This window comes from Microcaecilia unicolor, chromosome 10 (genome assembly GCF_901765095.1).
Source record: "Microcaecilia unicolor chromosome 10, aMicUni1.1, whole genome shotgun sequence".
In the NCBI taxonomy this organism is placed as follows: domain Eukaryota; kingdom Metazoa; phylum Chordata; class Amphibia; order Gymnophiona; family Siphonopidae; genus Microcaecilia; species Microcaecilia unicolor.
The window spans coordinates 125,258,613-125,278,448 of NC_044040.1; the positions used below are offsets into that span (position 1 = coordinate 125,258,613).

The window sequence follows — 19,836 nt, forward strand, 5'->3', positions numbered from 1 at the left end:
CCTAACGTGGAACCTTGCATGACATAGCTATTTCGGGTTCTTTTTTCCCACATGCATCACCTTGCACTTGCTCACATTAAACGTCATCTGCCATTTAGCCGCCCAATCGCCCAGTCTCGTATGGTCCTTCTGTAATTTTTCACAATCCTGTCGCGAGTTAACGACTTTGAGTAACTTTGTGTCATCAGCAAATTTAATTACCTCGCTAGTTACTCCCATCTCTAAATCATTTATAAATATATTAAAAAGCAGCGGTCCTAGCACAGACCCCTGAGGAACCCCACTAACTACCCTTCTCCATTGTGAATACTGCCCATTTAACCCCACTCTCTGTTTCCTACCCTTCAACCAGTTTTTAATCCACAACAGGACTTTTACTCCTATCCCATGACCCTCCAATTTCCTCTGTAGCCTTTCATGAGGTACCTTGTCAAACGCCTTTTGAAAATCCAGATACACAATATCAACCGGCTCCCCTTTGTCCACATGTTTGTTTACTTCTTCAAAGAATTGAAGTAAATTGGTCAGCCAAGATTTCCCCACACAAAAGCCGTAATGACTCGGTCTCAGTAATCCATGTCCTTGGATGTGCTCTGTAATTTTGTTTTTAATAATAGCCTCTACCATTTTCCCCGGGTCATCTCCCACCCTAGTTACCCGCGGGCGTATTTTGCTTCCTCAGCTGAGGGTTCAAAGAAATGTGGGGTGGCGGTATTGATTCATTCATCAGTGCCTGCCCAAGTAGTTAGTGTAAAGAGGGACCCGGGAGGGCGATTCCTGTTTCTACATATGAAGATAGATCAAGCAGACCTAACGTTGGCATCTGTATATGCCCCAAATAATGGCCAAGTGGAATTCTATACTAAGGTAAAGAACTCATTGGCTGCTTTTGTAAAGGGCTCACTGATTTTGGGGGGTGACTTTAATGCTGTGATGAATCCGGTTTTAGACCATTCTGGAAATGCTAATACAGGGGGCAATAAAGCATCAGTAGCTTTAGGATCATTAGCTTATTAGCTGGGCACCCTGGATTTGTGGAGACTGACTCATGAGAAGGACAGAGATTACACATGCTATTCTCCAGTACATGATACATATTCAAGCATTGATTATATATTCCTTGACTCTGCACTGGTAGAGAGGGGACCGGAGGCGGGAGTGTGACAATATCGGATCATGCACCAATCTGGGTGACGCTGCCTTTTATCTGTGCAGAAATAAAAGAAAGGAGATGGATGCTAAATGCTGGTGTGCTGAGGGAGGAGGAGGTGGTGGAGGGTTATAGGAAAGTTCTAAAGGAATACTTGGAGTTTAATACAGACTCGGGGCCTCCACTCCACACTGTCTGGGATGCCATGAAGGCAGTCTCTAGGGGGTATTTCTTGCAAATAGCTAGTAAACGTGCAAGTGCACGTAGGGCACAGATAGCGCAATGTATGGGTAATATCCGCTCCTTGGAGGAGCAGCATAAGGTTAGTGGATCTCCTCAGGTCCCTACGGGAGCAGAGAATGCAACTTGACTCCATTTATTCAGAACAGCTTAGTATGATACAAGCGAAAAAATAAGGTTGGATCTTATGAGTTTGCCAACAAGGTGGGACGACTCCTTGCCATGCGGCTATGAAGGCAAAGGTAGACCGTATGATCACACAGGTAAGAGATGGTAAGGGTGAGGTGCTATGAACCTCCAAGCTTATACGCAGGCATTTTAGGAACTATTATCAGGGCTTGTACGCGCAAGAGATTAACCCTACCACAGAGGCTATAGGAGACTACTTCGCAGAGAGTGATCTTTCTTCTCTAACCTTTCAGCAACAGGCTGTGCTGGAAAAAACGGTCACCCCAATAGAGATACAAGAAGCTGTTAGTAGTCTACCCTCACATAAGTCACTGGGGATGGACGGGTTCCCAAACGAGTTTCATAAGAAATTTGTCACTGAGCTGGCTCCACTCCTTGCGGATTTGTTTAATCAAGTAGGTGTGGGGGAACCTCTCCCTCTGTTCATGAGAGAGGCGTGATTAGCAGTGTTGCCCAAACCAGATAAAGATCACACAGAACGCGGCTCCTATAGGCCTATCTCAATTTTGAATGCTGATGTTAAAATATTAGCAAAGGTTCTGGGAAATCGCTTGAAACTGCTGCTTCCAGTGCTTATACATCCAGATCAAGTGGGCTTTGTGTCATACCGAACGCTACGGACAACATAAGGCGGGCAGTGGATTTAATGCATATAGCTAGGAGAGATCAGAGGCCTCTATGTCTTCTTAGCTTGGACGCGGAAAAAACTTTTGATAGGGTCCACTGGCCATTTATGTACAAAGTTTTGGAGTCTTTTGGATTTGGGGCACAGTTCAGGGGCTGGATACAGGCACTCTACGATTTCCCTAGAGCGTGTGTGAGGGTCAATGGCAGTAACTCGGAGCTGTTCATATTGTATAGAGGTACTCGCCAGGGCTGTCCCTTATCACCCTTACTATTTGCTATGGTAATAGAACCCTTCGCCTCTAGGATACGCACGAACCCGGGTATTACAGAAATTAACATAGCAGATAGGAGACATAAACTGGCCCTTTTTGCAGATGATGTCCTGCTGTTTGTGACTCGGCAGGCGACTACATTCCCACATCTTTTAACGAGTATTCGGCAGTATCCGGGTTTAAGGTAAACATGACAAAATCAGAAGCTTTGAATGTATCCCTTCTGCCAGAGTTAGAGGAGTCCTTGAAGTCCTCATTTCCATTTTGATGTGCAGCATTCGCTACCTGGGGGTTAACTTAACTTCAAACCTTTCTGAGCTTTTTTCAGCTAACTATAGGGGTCTGGCTAGAGTGATCGCGGAGGACTTGGAGAGGTGGGGGGAGCTGGCTGTTTCATGGTTCGGAAGGATAGCAATTGTCAAGATGAATATTCTGCCACGCCTGTTGTACTTATTTCAAGTTCTACCTGCTATGATGCCCAGACGATTTTTAGCAGCATTACAGGATCGTATTGTGCGAGTCGTCTGGGCTAGTAAGCATCTGCAGCTGTCGCGCACACTCCTTTATCAAGAGAGAAGAAAGGGAGGTATTATAGAGCAGCTCAAGGGAAGGCCGCTGTAGAATGGTACCAGGATTACCCGGATAGGCAGTGGGTGCACTTAGAGCAGCATTCGGTGGGCTCCAGGCCGCTCGGTGCACTTATATGGCTTCCAAAGTTGCATAGAGGGTTGGGGGAGGGAATGTGTCCGTCAATTAATGTCACCCTCCACAATTGGGCCAGTCTCTTTCCTAACAGAAGGTGTGTTCTAACCCGAATGGCGCCTATAGCATTTAATCCTCTGTTTCTGCCAGGAAATGTAAGGGGGTATTTACACGATGGTACGGGGAGGGCCTGAGAACAGGAGGGCAAAAGTTTGATGCGGACAAAATGCTGTCATTCCAGGCCTTGGCAGAAGGGTTTCCAATGGTGGAAAAGGATGGCTTCGCGTATCGACAGTTGTCACATTTTCTTCAGACAGCAGCGATACGAGAGGTAATGCGAAGAGAACAATTAGAACTGGAAGAGATATGCGAGAAGATGATACTCTCCAGAGGCCTGATCAGCCGACTGTATAAATGTTGTAGTGCACAGGCCCCACTTTATATACTGCATAGGAGAGGATGGCAGTGGGAGCTGGATAGGGCCCGGGGGGAAGCTGAGTAGGAGAGGATAGAAAGGGCTGCAGCGAAGGTGTCGTCTCATGTGCTACTCCAACAGAATGCAGTGAAGGTGCTGTTTAGATGGTACCTTACGCCGGACCGCCTCCAACGTATATACCCAGCAATTTCAGGCCTATGCTGGAGGGGGTGCGGTAAAAGGGGAACAATGGGGCATTTGTGGTGGAACTGTGTAAAAGTCAGAGGGTACTGGAAAGCAGTACATAGCAGGCTGCAGAGATGGATGAGGTGCGCAATTATATGGGCATCTGAAATTTTCCTATTCTCTGTGAAGTCAGGTGGCCTCACACCAGCACAGCAGGCATTGATGAGACATGCAATGGGTGCAGCCAGGGTGGTCATAGCTTACTATTGGAAGCAGGTAAAAGTGCCTCCAATTAGGAGGTGGATTACAAAAATGAAATACATTTGTGAAATGGAGAGGCTCTTGGCAGAGCATAGAAGAGTGCAGAGTAAATGGCATTCTGTATGGAAATTTTTCATTCTTAATGTACAGAGTGAGCAGTGAGAGTTGGAAGACTGATGCAAGGAAGGTTGTGCTAGGGACCCATCCACTGAAGGGGGGGGGGGGGTGGAGAGGGAGGGGGGGAGAATTACTCTTCAGTTAAAAATTTAACAAAAAAGTGTGAAGTTCCTTCAGGTCCACATATGGATGTTGATAATGTGGGCAAGAAAAGTTTGAAAGATGGTATATGCTTGTTTCACTCAAGTTTTCATATTTATTTATTTTATTTATAACATAAATAAATATTAAAATAAATATGTATTGCATATTGAAGCTTTTTTCATGTTATCAAAGTAAATAAAGTTTTCATACAAATAAAAAAAAAAAATTATAAAGCAATAACAAAGAAAAGGACAACTCTAAAGGGGAGGTGGGCGGGTTTGTGAGAACAATCAGCCTGCTGTCCCCGGAGAATACCTGCTACAGATATATATATATTCGCTTTCTCCGAGAACAAGCAGGCTGCTTGTTCTCACGATTGGGGTATCCCTAGCATCCAGGCTCACTCAAAACAACAAAGGTCAATTGGGCTTCGCAGCATCCAGGCTCACTCAAAAAACAAAGGTCAATTGGGCCTCGCAACGGCAAGGACATAACAAGGATTGACCTAAGAAGCAGAACATCTAACTGAGAGTGCAGCCTGGAGCATAATAAAAATGGGCCTAGGGGGGTGGAGTTGGATTCTAAACCCCGAACAGATTCTGCAGCACTGACTGCCCAAACCAACTGTCGCGTCGGGATCCTGCTGAAGTCAGTAGTGAGATGTGAATGTGTGGATTGATGACCACGTCGCAGCCTTGCAAATCTCTTCAATAGTGGCTGACTTCAAATGGGCCACCGACGCTACCATGGCTCTAACACTATGAGCCGTGACATGACCCTCAAGAGTCAGCCCAGCTTGGGCATAAGCGAAGGAAATGCAATCTGCCAGCCAATTGGAAATGGTGCATTTCCCGACTGCGACTCCCCTTCTGTTGGGATCAAAAGAAACAAACATTTGGGCCAATGCTCTCTTGCAGTCCAAGCTGTGCAACTGATGTTCAGCAGGGCAAGTATGAGGACGGGGAAAAAATGTTGGCAAGACAATTGACTGGTTCAGATGGAACTCCGACACCACCTTCGGCAAGAACTTAGGGTGCGTGCGGAGGACTACTCTGTTATGATGAAATTTGAGATAAGGCACAGGCACTACTAAGTCTTGAAGCTCACTGACTCTACGAGCTGAAGTAAAAGCCATCAAGAAAATGACCTTCCAGGTCAAGTACTTCAGATGGCAGGAATCCAGTGGCTCGAAAGGAGGTTTCATCAGCTGGGTGAGAACGACATTGAGATCCCATGACACTGTAGGAGGTTTGACGGGGGGCTTTGACAAAAGCAAACCTCTCATGAAATGAACAACTAAAGGCTGTCCCGAGATCGGCTTAACTTCCACACGGTAATGGTATGCACTAATCGCACTAAGATGAACTCTTACAGAGTTGGTCTTAAGACCAGACTCGGACAAGTGCAGAAGGTATTCAAGCAGGGTCTGTGTAGGACAAGAGCGAGGATCTAGGGCCTTGCTGTCACACCAGACAGCAAACCTCCTCCATTTAAAAGAGTAACACCTCTTCTTGGAATCTTTCCTGGAAGCAAACAAGACTCGGGAGACACCCTCAGAAAGACCCATGGAGGCGAAGTCTACGCTCTCAACATCCAGGCCAGGAAAGCCAGAGACTGGAGGTTGGGATGCAGAAGCGCCCCCTCATTCTGAGTAATGAGGGTTGGAAAACAGTCCAATCTCCACGGTTCTTCAGAGGACAACTCCAGAAGAAGAGGGAACAAAATCTGACGCGGCCAAAAGGGAGCAATCAGAATCATGGTTCCGCAGTCTTGCTTGAGTTTCAGCAAAATCTTCCCCACCAGAGGTATGGGAGGATATGCGTACAGAAGGCCCTTCCCCCAATGAAGGAGAAAGGCATCCGATGCTAGTCTGTTATGGGCCTGAAGTCTGGAACAGAACAGAAGGAGTTTGTGATTGACCTGAGTAGCAAAAAGATCCACCAAGGGGGTGCCCCACGCTCGGAAGATCTGGTGTAGAACGCCCAAATTGAGTGACCACTCGTGAGGTTGCATTATCCTGCTCAACCTGTCGGCCAGACTGTTGTTTATGCCTGCCAGGTATGTGGCCTGGAGAAACATGCCATAACGGCGAGCCCACAGCCACATCCTGACGGCTTCCCGACACAGGGGGCGAGATCCGGTACCCCGCTGCTTGTTGATGTAGTACATTGCAACCTGATTGTCTGTCTAAATTTGGATAATTTGATAGGACAGCCGATCTCTGAAACCTTTAGAGCGTTCCAGACCGCTCGCAACTCTAGGATATTGATCTGAAGATTTCTTCCTGGCGGGACCAAACTCCTTGAGTGTAAAGCCCATCTACATGAGCTCCCCACCCTAGGAAGAATGCATCCATTGTTAGCACTTCTTGAGGCTGAGGAATTTGAAAAGGTCGCCCCAAGGTCAGATTGGACCGAATTATCCACCACTGAAGGGAATTGTGAAATTCGGTGGACAACTGGATTACATCCTCTAGAATCCCGGCAGCCTGATATCACTGGGAAGCTAAGGTCCATTGAGCAGATCTCATATGAAGACGGGCCATGGGCGTCACATTAACTGTGGAGGCCATATGGCCCAGAAGTCTCAACATCTGCCGAGCTGTGATCCGCTGAGACTCTCTGGCCATGAAAACTAGAGACAGAAGATTGTCTGCTCTCGTCTCGGGGAGATAGGCGTGAGCCATCTGTGTATCCAGCAGAGCTCCAATAAATTCCAGTCATTGAACAGGGAGAAGATGGGACTTGGGGTAATTTATAACAAACCCGAGTAGCTCCAGCAGTTGAATAGTCATCTGCATGCACTATATAGCTCCTGCCTCCAAGGTGTTCTTCACCAGCCAATCGTCGAGATAAGGGAACACATGCACTCTCAGTCTGCGTAGCGACGCTGCAACTACTGCCAGGCATTTTGTAAACACCCTAGGCACAGATGTGAGACCAAAGGGCAGCACACAATACTGGAAGTGCTGTGCTCCCAGACGGAATTGAAGATACCTCCTGTGAGCTAGAAGTATCGGGATGTGAGTATAAGCATCCTTTAGTCCAGAGAGCATAGCCAATCGTTTTCTTGAATCATGGGAAGAAGGGTGCCCAGGGAAACCATCCTGAACTTTTCTCGGACCAGGAATTTGTTCAGGGCCCTTAGGTCTAGGATGGGATGCATCCCCCCTGTTTTCTTTTGCACAAGGAAGTACCTGGAATAGAATCCCAGCCCTTCTTGCCCCGGTGGAACGGGCTCGACCATATGCGCCTTTAGAAAGGCGGAGAGTTCCTCTGCAAGTACCTGCTTGTGCTGGGAGCTGTATGAATGGGCAATTCGGAAGTCTGGATTCCAGATTGAGTGTGTATCCTAACCGGACTATTTGAAGAACCCACCGGCCAGAAGTTACAAAAGACCACCTTTGGTGAAAAAACATTCTCCCTCCAACCAGCAAGTCATCTGGTACGGACACTTTTACTGTGGCTATGCTTTGTGGAGCCAGTGAAAAGCCCGTCCCTTGCTTTTGCTGAGCAGCAGCAGGGGTCTTAGGCGCATTTGTTGAGAATGAGTGCACTGGGGCTGAGCCAGAATAGGCTGCCAGGATGCTGGAGTGTACCTACGCCTAGCATAGGAATAGGGAGCACTCTGCGTCCTACCAAAAAACCTCCTGGTTGAGGAGGCTGTAGCAGAAGGCGTCCAGCAGGTGAGAGAAGCTATAGCATCATTGTGCTTTTTGATCTGTTAGACCAAATCTTCCACCTTCTCTCTGAAAAGATTATCCCCCCGGAAAGATACATCCGCCATCCTCTGCTGGACCTAATGGTCTAGGTCAGAGACGTGCAGTCATGAGAGTCTGCGCATCACTATACTTTGAGCAGAAATTCTGGATGCCACATCAAAAGTGTCATAAGCGTCCCTGGCCAAGAATTTACTATACGCCTTCTGCTGCCTCACCACCTGGTGAAAAAGCTCAGCCTGCTCTGGAGGGAGGCTATCAACCAAGGTAGATAGCTGCCACACCAAGTTCCACAAGTGAACGCTCGTGAACAGCTGGTAAGATTGGATATGGGCAGTGAACATAAGCAGCCTGATAAGTCTTCCTCCCAAAAGAATCCAAGGTCCTAGGCTTCTCTGCCTGGGGGTGCCAAGGCACAGTCTCTAGTACTCTTGGCTCTCTTGAGGGCGGAGTCCACCACCATGGAGTTGTGGGGTAACTGAGGCCTCATCAACCCAGGTTCACCATGGATTCAATACTGGCAATCAGTCTTCTTGGGATCATGGGACCAGACAGAGGGAATGGCCAGTTTCGTATAAGGACTTCCTGGAGTACCTTATGCAAAGCAGCAGTCACTGCCTCCTTAGGTGGAGAGGTGAAGAGCCAGACGCAGCTGCAGCAGACGGCACGGAAGGCGCAAGCATCCCCGACGCCAAAGCAGACTGGTGGCAGCAGTCCTTCCAGAAGTTCTGGAAATAGGGCCCGGAAGCGCTCATCGAGAGCCACCATCTGAGAAGGCTTGGAGGCCGGTGGAGCAATCGGTGGCAGAATCAGTTGAGGTTCAGGAGCAGGAACCGGACTGCTAAGAGGCAGACGCATCAGCACCTCCTGTATGTAGGGGGAGCGGTCCTCCCGGTGCAAACACTTCTCAGGTGCCGAATCCTTCAACGCCCCAGAGCTCCCACACAGTGTGTCGAGGGAGAACGGTGACGGTGCTTCTTAGCGTTCGCTCAATGCCCGTCACCGAGGCTCTTCGGTGCTGACGAGGACGACGTTAAATCCTCACGTTGACTCAGGGTCATTGCACAGTAGGAGCCTTGAGATAGGTGGAGACCCACTCGATGCCTCACTGCTCCCAGCGTGTCTTGGCCTCTCAGCAGCCATGTGTACCTCTGCTCCTGATGTCGATGTATCCCTCGATGTAGACGATGCCAACCTTGGTACCGATGCTGAAGGACTGGACCAAGCACCAAAACGTTTCTCGCTTTGGGCTACTTGAGCAAGTTGGGCCCTTTTCTTCATACGAAGACACAGGGCACAACGAGCTGGGATATGGTCAGGCCCAAAGCACTGAATACACAAAGAATGGGTATCTGTACCTGAGATGGTCTGGTTGCACTGAGTACAACGTTTGAAGCCGCTGGGTGCCTTCGATGACATGGAAGGAAAAACGGCACCAGCAATATCAAAGGACTCGATTGTGCCTAAGTAAAAAGGGCACAAAAAAGGGTAGAAACCCAGCCACATAGCCTAAAACTATCTGCTGCTGAAAAAGAAAGGAAACTTAGACAAGGGGGAAAAAAAGGAGCTTGGGAAAATAAAGGACTTTTTTTTTTTTTTTAAAGACGAAAATAAATAAAACACTCGACAAAGTCAAGTATGAAAAAGAGATGACTTTTCCCATGCAATGCAAGGAGCACAGAATGAACCTGCCGCACCTCGTCACGGAAAAAAGGAAACAGAGGTACGCGATCGCGCAGCAGGCGGAAAGTCAGTCTGTGCCAGAAGGCTCTAGCAAAGTTGGGTTTTTTTTTCCTTTTGCTATGGCAAATGCCAGTTTCCGGTCCGACGCGGACGTCAATCCAGTTGTGAGTATAATCCAGCCTGCTTGTCCTCGGAGAATGCAAGGTTCCACGTTAGGAGTCACCGACTAAGAAAGGGATCTAGGCATCATCGTTAATGATATGTTGAAACCCTCTTCTCAGTGTGCAGTGGCGGCTAAGAAAGCAAACAGAATGTTAGGTATTATTAGGAAAGGAATGGAAAACAAAAATGAGGACGTTATAATGCCTTTGTATCAGGGCCGTGCCAACACTGTAAGCGAGGTAAGCATGGCAGGGGGGCGCCGCCGCACCATGCTCACCTCGCTCGCCCTCCCCCCAACATCCATTTTCTGTTTTTTTTCCTTTTTAAATGTACCTCCGTAGCGGTTCTGGCAGCGCAGTGTCAGTGAAGAAGGCGGCGCTCCCGACGTCGCTAGCCTTCCCTTCGCTGTGTTCCGCCTTCTTCTGATGTCAAGGAAATGACGTCAGAAGAAGGCGGAACACAGCGAAGGGAAGGCTAGCAACGTCGGGAGCGCCGCCTCCTTCACTGATGCTGCCGGAACCGCTACGGAGGTAAATTTAAAAAGAAAAAAAAGAAAAGGGATGTTGGGGGGAGAGAAGAGGGCGGGCAGTTGAATTGAACAATGGGAGCGGGAGGGCAGGGGAGAGACGAGAGCATGGATGCGAGGGGGGGGGGCGGTCATGGAAGGGAGAGAGGGAAATTGCTGGAAAAGAATGAATGGAGGGGGCACGGGACAGAGGAGCATGGATGGGCATGGATTGGGAGGGCAGGGCTCAGGGAGCAAGGGGAATTGCTGGAAAGGGATGAATGGAGGGGGCACGGGACAGAGGAGCATGGATGGGCATGGATTGGGAGGGCAGGGCTCAGGGAGAGAGGGGAATTGCTGGAAAGGGATGAATGGAGGGGGCAGGAGACAGAGGAGCATGAATGGGTATGGATTGGGAGGGCAGGGCTCAGGGAGAGAGGGGAATTGCTGGAAAGGGATGAATGGAGGGGGCACGGGACAGAGGAGCATGGATGGGCATGGATTGGGAGGGCAGGGCTCAGGGAGAGAGGGGAATTGCTGGAAAGGGATGAATGGAGGGGGCAGGGGACAGAGGAGCATGAATGGGTATGGATTGGGAGGGCAGGGCTCAGGGAGAGAGGGGAATTGCTGGAAAGGGATGAATGGAGGGGGCAGGGGACAGAGGATGGGCATGGATTGGGAGGACAGGGCTCAGGGAGAGAGGGGAATTGCTGGAAAGGGATGAATGGAGGGGGCAGGGGACAGAGGAGCATAGATGGGCATGGATTGGGAGGGCAGGGCTCAGGGAGAGAGGGGAATTGCTGGAAAAGGATGAATGGAGCGGGCAGGGGACAGAGGAGCATGGATGGGCATGGATTGGGAGGGCAGGGCTCAGGGAGAGAGGGGAATTGCTGGATAGGGATGAATGGAGGGGACAGATGGGCATGGATGGATATGGATTGCAGGGCAGGACTCAGGGAGAGAGGGGAATTGCTGGAAAAGGATGAATGGAGGGGGCAGGGGACAGAGGAGCATGGATGGGCATGGATTGGGAGGGCAGGGCTCAGGGAGAGAGGAGAAATTGCTGGACATAGAGGGGAGGGAAGAAAGATGAAGGAGATGAAATGAGGGAAAAGGAAGAGAGGAGAAAAACTGCACATGGATGAAGAAAATAGGCAGAAGCTGAGGACCAGAAATGAAGAAGAAAGGAGGAAAGGAAAGAAATAAATGGAAAGGAAGCCCTGGAAACGGAGTTAAGAGGACAGATAGCAGCAGAATCAGATACTGGGCCAGCATGATCAGAAAAAGAAAGTCACCAGACAACAAAGGTAGAAAAAAATCATTTTATTTTTATTTTAGTGTTTGGAATATGTCCACTTTGAGAATTTACATCTGCTATCTTATTTTGCAATGTATAGCAATCTGTTTCTAAGAATATTGCTGACAATTCCTGTCAGTGTGGCAAGTGGTGAGCGATCATTTTCACAGGGGGGGGGGGGGGGGGGGGGCGCCGCCGCTGCCGCCAACTGATAGTCTGCGGGGGGGGGGGGGTGCCAACTGATAGTCTGCAGGGGGGCACCAGAGACCCTAGGCACGGCCCTGCTTTGTATCGGTCCATGGTGCGACCGCACCTCGAATATTGTGTTCAATTCTGGTCACTGCATCTCAAAAAAGCTATAGTGGAATTAGAAAAGGTACAGAGAAGGGCGACAAAAATGATAAAGGGGATGGGACGACTTTCCTATGAGGAAAGGCTGAAGCGGCTAGGATTCTTCAGCTTGGAGAAATGACGGCTGAGGGGAGATATAATAGAGGTCTATAAAATAATGAGTGGAGTGGAAAAGGCAGGGCTTTTTTGGTGTCGGTGCATACCGGTACAGCGTACCGGCACCTTTCCCCTGCCCCCCCCCCGGCAAGTTCTACACCCTTCCTCTCACTCCCCTACTTACTACTACATCAGACTCAGCAGTGCGAACGGTGCAGGCAGCAATTGAGAGAGGCTGGCAGCGTCTGAGCTTCCCTCTGCGAGTCCCGCCTACGTTGTTTCAACTTCCTGTTTCCACATAGGTGGGACTCGCAGAGGGAAGCTCAGACGCTGCCAGCCTCTCTCAATCGCTACCTGCACCGTTCGCGCTGCTGAGTCCGACGCTGGCAGGCAGTGGAGAAGGAGAATCGCTGGACATGGATGGGAGGGACAGGGGAGAGAGGAGAATCGCTGGACATGGATGGGAGGGACAGAGGAGAGAGGAGAATCGCTGGACATGGATGGGAGTGGCAAGGGAGAGAGGAGAATCGCTGGACATGGATGGGAGGGGCTAGGGAGAGAGGAGAATCGCTGGACATGGATGGCAGGGGAGGACAGGGGGCAGAGAAGAATCGCTGACATGGATGGCAGGGGATGACAGGGAGCAGAGAAGAATCGCTGGACATGGATGGCAGGGGAGGACAGGGGCAGAGAAGAATCACTGGACACGGAGGGAAGGGCAGGGGAAGGAGGAGGCATACTGGATATGGATGGGAGAGGAGATCAGGGAAGAGAGATTTGCTGGACATGGATGGAAGGGGAGAGAGGAGAATCGTTAGACATGGATGAGAGGGGAGGGAAGGGGAGAGAGAATTGTTCGACATGGATGAGAGGGGAGGGAAGGGGAGAGGAGAATTGCTCGACATGGATGAGAGGGGAGGGAAGGGGAGAGAGGAGAATTGTTCGACATGGATGAGAGGAGAGGGAAGGGGAGAGGAGAATTGCTCGACATGGATGAGAGGGGAGGGAAAGGGAGAGGAGAATTGCTCGACATGGATGAGAGGGGAGGGAAGGGGAGAGAGGAGAATCGCTGGACATGGATGGAGGGGAAGGAAGAGAGGAAGGAGATGCACATGGATGAGAGAGCAGCCAACAGAGGAGAAATGCTGGAAATGGAGAAGACAACAGGAGATAGAGGAGAATTGCTGGACATGGATGGATGGAGGGGTTGGCGGGGAGAGAGGAGAAATGCTGGACTTGGATGGAGGAGAGGGGAGAGAGAATTATTGCTTTATATGGATACAGGGGAGGGAAGAGAGGAGAAATGCTGGACATGGATGGAGGGGGGAAAGAAAAATGAAGATGCACATGGATGGAGATGAGGGAAAGGGAAGAGAGGAGAAAAACTGCACATGGATGGAGAAAATAGGCAAAAGCTGGATCCACGTTATACCTCCTCCAGTCAATTCCACAGAGGAGGACCTAGCTTTTACTTATGGATGTATGGCAAGAAATGAAGAAGAAAGGAGGAAAGTAAAGAAATAAATGGAAAGGAAGCCCTGGAAATGGAGTAAAGGGAATAGATAGAGAGCAGCAGAATCAGAGACTGGGACCAATATGAATAGAAAAACAAAGTCACCAGACAACAAAAGGTAGAAAAAATAATTTTATTTTCATTTTAGTGTTTGGACTATGTCCAATTTAAGAATTTACATCTGCTATCTGGGTATACTGGAGTTGTAACAGCTTACAGAAATTATTTATAATGAAAAAAATCACAAGTAGATAGTCGGTTTAGCTAAGGTTATGCATATATCAGATCCCAAGGAGTTGACAAAGACAATTTAAAGACCTAGGCTGAAGCAACGTTTAGAATTAGTCAAGGCACATGTGTGTAATAGAGAGTAAATGATTGTCAGCCAGGGATAGTAACATAACAACGTATGGTCTGGGATCCCCTTCATAGTGTTATACTTTGTTAAAACCAATAAACAAAATTGAAAATAAAATAATGAAAAAAATCACGTTATTTTTTTCTCCTATACTAGTATAATATTTTCAATGATGTCTGTTTATATGCGCCATGGCTGGTATAAGGTATGTGGCTATCATAGGGGTGGAGCCATATGTGGTGACCCCACCCATAATGTGTACCAGCACCTTTTTTTTCTACAAAAAAAGCACTTGGAAAGGGTAAAAGTGAACCGCTTGTTTACTCTTTCCAAAAATACTAGGACTAGGGGGCATGCGATGAGGCTACAAACTAGTAAATTTAACAGTGAAAATGTTTCTTCACTCAACATGTAATTAAACTCTGGAATTTGTTGTCAGAGAATGTGGTAAATGCGGTTAGCTTAGCAGGGTTTTAATAAGGTTTGGATGGCTTCCAAAAGGAAAAGTCCATAGACCATTATTAAAATGACTTGGGGGAAAATCCACTGCTTATTTCCGGGATAAGCAGAATAAAATGTATTGAACTTTTTTGGGAACTTGCCAGGTATTTGTGACCTGGATTGGCCACTGTTGGAAACAGGATGCTGGGCTTGATGGTCCTTTTGGTCTGTCCCAGTGTGGGAATACTTATGTAAGCTATAATAATAATGGTATAGCTGCCTATAAGCAAAATAATCTTTATGAGTTAAGGATGGTCTCTGCTTCAAATCTAGGAAAGAATAGAAATCACCTTCCTTATTAAGAAAATGCTCGATCAAGACAATGCCCATTATATCATCTGACCATTTCCTATACAAACCGGGCTCCATCCCTGGTGGAAAATCAGCATTACCTAACATAGTAATAAATCACTGACATTCAGGTTCTGATGCCAACATTTCTTAAGAATCTGCCAAATACCTCTCAAAGGCTGTAGCAATATACTCCTACAGCAGCATAGAGGCAAATTTATTGACTGGGCCTGCAAGAGAAAATTCAAATGCCAAGGAGTATACAATGCCCATTCCCCTCGTGTTGGAGTAAACTGCTCAGTATCAAACAACCAATCCCTAAGGTGCCACACAAGACAAGCCTGGTTATAACGCCTGAAATAAGGTAGATCTAAACTTCCCTGTGGCCAAGTATCATAAAGATATTCTAAATGCATTTCAATTTCCTTCCCCACCACAAACATTTTCTACATAGCCTGTTTAACAATTGTAAATCTTTCTGCAAAAGATACAATGTCAACACTTGTAAAACATTCAGCCAGCGAGAAAAAACAATCATTTTGAAAAGATTAATCCTCCCCATTAGTGACAAAGGCAAATGACTCCATTTCTCAAAATGCAGTTTAATGTCTTGTAACACCTATCAATGTTCAAGCGATATAGTCCCGAAGTCTCCACAGATAATACTACCCCTAAATAATGAAAAGACTCACTGGCCCATTTCAATGGAAAATGTCCCAGCCAACCCACACCTTGGTCCCCTTCCCTCTGCAATGCTTCTGATTTTTCAAAATGAAACTTAAAACCTGAAAAATCCCCAAATTCAGTCATGCATTCTAACAAAGTCACAACTGAGACTGGGGGATTAAGCACGAGCTAGTAAATCATCAGCAAATGCTGCCATTTTAAAAGTAATCTGTGCCCAACTGAATGCATTGTATGTCTGGATTCCTCTGAATGTCACGAAGCAGGGGGGTCCAAAGTAAGGTCAAATAAGAGAGGTAATAGTGGGCAACCGTCTGGTACCACGATAAATGGAAAAAGGGGAGGAAAGCAGTCCATTCACCCACACAAGTCTGAGGAAGAAGATACAGGGCACGAAACGTTTCCTGAAAAAACCCACATATTCCATAAGCATCCACTACCCCAAATAAACATTCCCACACCACCCTATCAAAGGCCTTTTCAGCATCAAAACTGATCTACATTGAAGGAATAGCCTGACTAGCTGCCAATTCTAAAAAAGCAAGAATCTTCCACAATTCCTTGGTAATGTTGCGGCCTTGCACAAAACCTACCTGTGATTCCTCAATCATGTTGTGAAGCATACGAGAAAGACAATTCGCCAAAACATTTGCAAATAATTTGGCTTCATAATTCAGCAACAAGACTGGTCTATATCTGCTTTCTGTGGGTCCCGACCCAGCTTTGGAAAAACGACTATCTGGGCTAGCTGTAAGGATTCAAGCAACCATCCTTCTTCCACTATAGAATTAAACATAGAAGTCAGTGGGGGAACAACCTCTTCCCTCACATCTTATAGAATTTTCCTCTATAACCATCAGGTCCAAGAGCCTTACCAAGGGTTCCCCTCTGTATAGCCCAAGATACCTCCTCTGCTGCAAAAGGGGCATTTAGTATAGCCAAACTATCTGGATCCAATTGTGAAAGATGCAAACCAGAAAGATATATAGAACTCTCCAATGGGGGAGGATCAGGGGATGAATACAATTTAGAATAATAATCTCTCATAATACTATTAATTTGAGTATCCCTATTTTCCAGAACCCCGTTGGAGGAGTACCGATCATCAACCTTAAAGGGACCCTGACGAGGGTGAGCCAAACTGGCTAGCAATCTACCACTCTTATTCGCATGCTTGTATAGCTGATATTTAAAATAAATGTGTGATTTTTGGGAGGTGTGATGAATCAATTCATTCATGGCATGTTGCAACTCTAAAAGCTGAGTTTTAACCTGTGCATTATATTGGATTCCATAAAGACATCTCAAATGTGTGACTTCCCTTTCCAAATGGTATAGATCCCTGTCCCTAACCTTCTTTTGATGACTAACATAGGCTATGATCTCTTCCCTGAGCACCGCTTTAGCCATATCCCAGTATAAGTATCCACATGAGCAACGCTTCCTTCTTTAAACATCTGATATTTCTATGAGATTATAAAATAGAGAAATCTCCCATCCCCATAAAGACGAACAGGAAACTTCCACTGATAGAATCATGGAGATGCCCCAGGGAATTCCAAGCAAACAGATACCATAGCATGATCAGATATTTTAATGGGTCCAATCTCCACTGCCTGTATGATAAACAAGTAACAAGAAATTAAGATCTTGGACACGGTGTGCCCAAGACAAATGAGTATAATCCTGATCTACCGGAATACACTTGCACAGCAACTCTGACTTGAAGCGTCTTATACGTCGTTTCATGCCTCTTTAAAAACTCATTTGTTCCAATTAGCATTCCATTCATAAGTCTGGACTTCTCCTGCAACGGGGAAGATAGTGTTAGTTTAGTTTAGCTTAGGTTCAATGCTGTTTATGCCTTGGTTGTTAGTGCTTTTGAATGCATGCTTAGTAGCTGTGATGGTTTTTTAGTACTCAGGACTCTTAGTGTTTGTATGAGTCTGAAAGAATACTCTTTCCTGTTTACAATGGAGTTCCTTTCTGCTCTTTAAATTTTATGTTTTATTGTTTTTATTGTAAATCATTTAATTTTGTTTACAACAACTTATTTGTTATAAACACAAAATCAGAGAAATAAAAAAAGTATGATACTAACTTGGAGACATTACCCACAACAATGATTTTCTTCAAATAGAGGAGTGATGAATCATCAGAAAGCAATATTTTAAATAAACAGCCACTGTACAAATTTCAGCAACTCAAAGAGACATCTGCCTTAAGCGCAGCCTCCTACTGGAGAGAGAAATGTACCTCCTTTGCCATGTCTTGCACAAATCTTGGATAGGTGACATCCTCATAAGAAAACACATTTTAGTAGGAGGTAGAGGTAGGTTTGAAAGAATGCTCATTCATAAATACCCCCCTACCAGGAGATGAGTCAAATTCTTTTAACTGAGGATCTGTAAAATCTTCATTAAAAGGCATCAACAGAACAGAGTGTGCTGAGTAAGGGAGAAAGAAGCAGCAAAGAATGGTCCTTCTACCCTGTGAAGGACATAACTAGATCATGTAAAAAGAACACAAGTTCATAAACCTAAAGAAAAGATTATCTAACATAACAAGAGAAAATTATATGTTGGAGGAGTCCTCTGTTTATGGTAGATGATCGACACGGATGAAGTGCTAGTCTACACACATTTCAATATAATGAGAACAAAAACTGGTAATAAATCCTCAAACAAATCACTGGTTTTAAACATCTGGACAGACCAACACAGATGTTCAGGTCAGCACTTAATCATAAATAAGTAGCATATAATCACATCAATGTTCAATCAATAATACAACTTATATTTGTTATAAACACAAAATCAGAGAAATAAAAAAGTATGATACTAACTTGGAGACATTGCCCACAACAATAGTTTTCTTCAAATAGAGGCGTGATGAATCATCAGAAGTAAAGATGCCATTCTGATAGCCAGTCTCTGACTCTGTAACACCTAGACAGTCCTAAGGGAAAAGAAAAGTATTTAGAACACTCACCATATAAAGCATAAGAGAAGGGATGCCGCAAAACAGTGTCAGGAGACAAGTTTAAAACAGACCACACAAATAGGAAAGATGATGTTCGTTGGCAGGATGCTAGCACTTATAATATGAGAATTCTGCACAAGAAAATTACACATAGTGTGTGCAGAATTTTGCAGAATTTTCAAATATTGTGTGCTGAATTTTGAATTTTGTTTGCACAGAATTCCCCCAGGAATAATTAATACAGTTCCCCTTTGATAACTTGGACTGAATAAGTGGAGTGGAGGAGTGGCATAGTGGTTAGGGTGATGGACTTTGGTCCTGGGGAACTGAGTTCGATTCCCGGCACAGGCAGCTCCTTGTGACTCTGGGCAAGTCACTTAACCCTCCATTGCTCCATGTAAGCCGCATTGAGCCTGCCATGAGTGGGAAAGTGCAGGGTACAAATGTAACAAAAATAAAAATAAGTCCACTAAACAAATGCTCTGTTTGCACACACATAAGGAAGTTTTCAATCTAGGGAATCTACCAGGCAACTAATTACCTGGGCAAATATCTTAGAAACATTATACTGCCTCTATTCTTTCAGAGGTATCAAAAATAATATCTGTTGCTTCTTCCATTTCTGAAGCCTTTATGACATTTACATTCTTTCTAGATTTAAACTTTATAGATTAATTTCCTGTAACTTTCACTCTCTGGCCTTTAATTACAGTCTTTAGCAATTTGGGATAATAATGACTTGTCCAGCTCCCCTGGTTCTTAGCTCACTACTCTTACTAGGCCACTCCACTTGCAGCATGTTCTTTCACACATTCCATCCTCACTCTCAATCTGCTACTGCCACCATACTCAGAACTAGGTCCTGCAGTTTTTCCCTATGCTATGGTGATGTGGGGGGGGGGGGGGGGGGGCAAGCAGGGAAAGAGTTAATAAGACTATTGGGAAGGATCAAAAGAGTAGTAAATGAGAGCCCATAGAAAAGGTCCACAAATATATGCTTTCCTAGTGCCCAATACAGTGTTAATCTGCCCTGGTCATGTAATGTGGCACCTTATCCATCCTTCAAAATCTCTTGTCAGCAACATCTAATGGTTGAACATATTATTACATGTATTTTGCTTAAGAAATAGCACCTACTGGCAAGGGTCCATCTATGTGCAAACAGATCTATATGGAGTATGAATCAAAATACAACCTGAGTGCAACAGGTGGCAGGGAAGCCAGGTCCCGCCACCTGAAAATTGGAGAAATAACAAATAAAGGAAAAGACGACAAGGGGAACCAACACGCACAGGTGCTCGGAGCTACAGCAGTGACAAATTAAAAAATATGCTGTTGACAAGAAGCCAACCCCTGCCAGCACAGGAAGAACACCAGACCTGCACCGAGATA

At 46.2% G+C, this 19,836-nt stretch overlaps 1 protein-coding gene across 1 annotated transcript in view; it reads right to left on the bottom strand.

Annotated features, from left to right (window-relative positions):
* The window catches only part of YEATS2 (YEATS domain containing 2), a 1,439,149-nt gene that overhangs the window by 1,147,257 nt on the left and 272,056 nt on the right, over nucleotides 1–19,836 (bottom strand). The window contains 1 exon segment of the mRNA XM_030217135.1: nucleotides 18,308–18,420. Within this exon segment, the coding sequence (XP_030072995.1) occupies nucleotides 18,308–18,420 (113 nt within the window).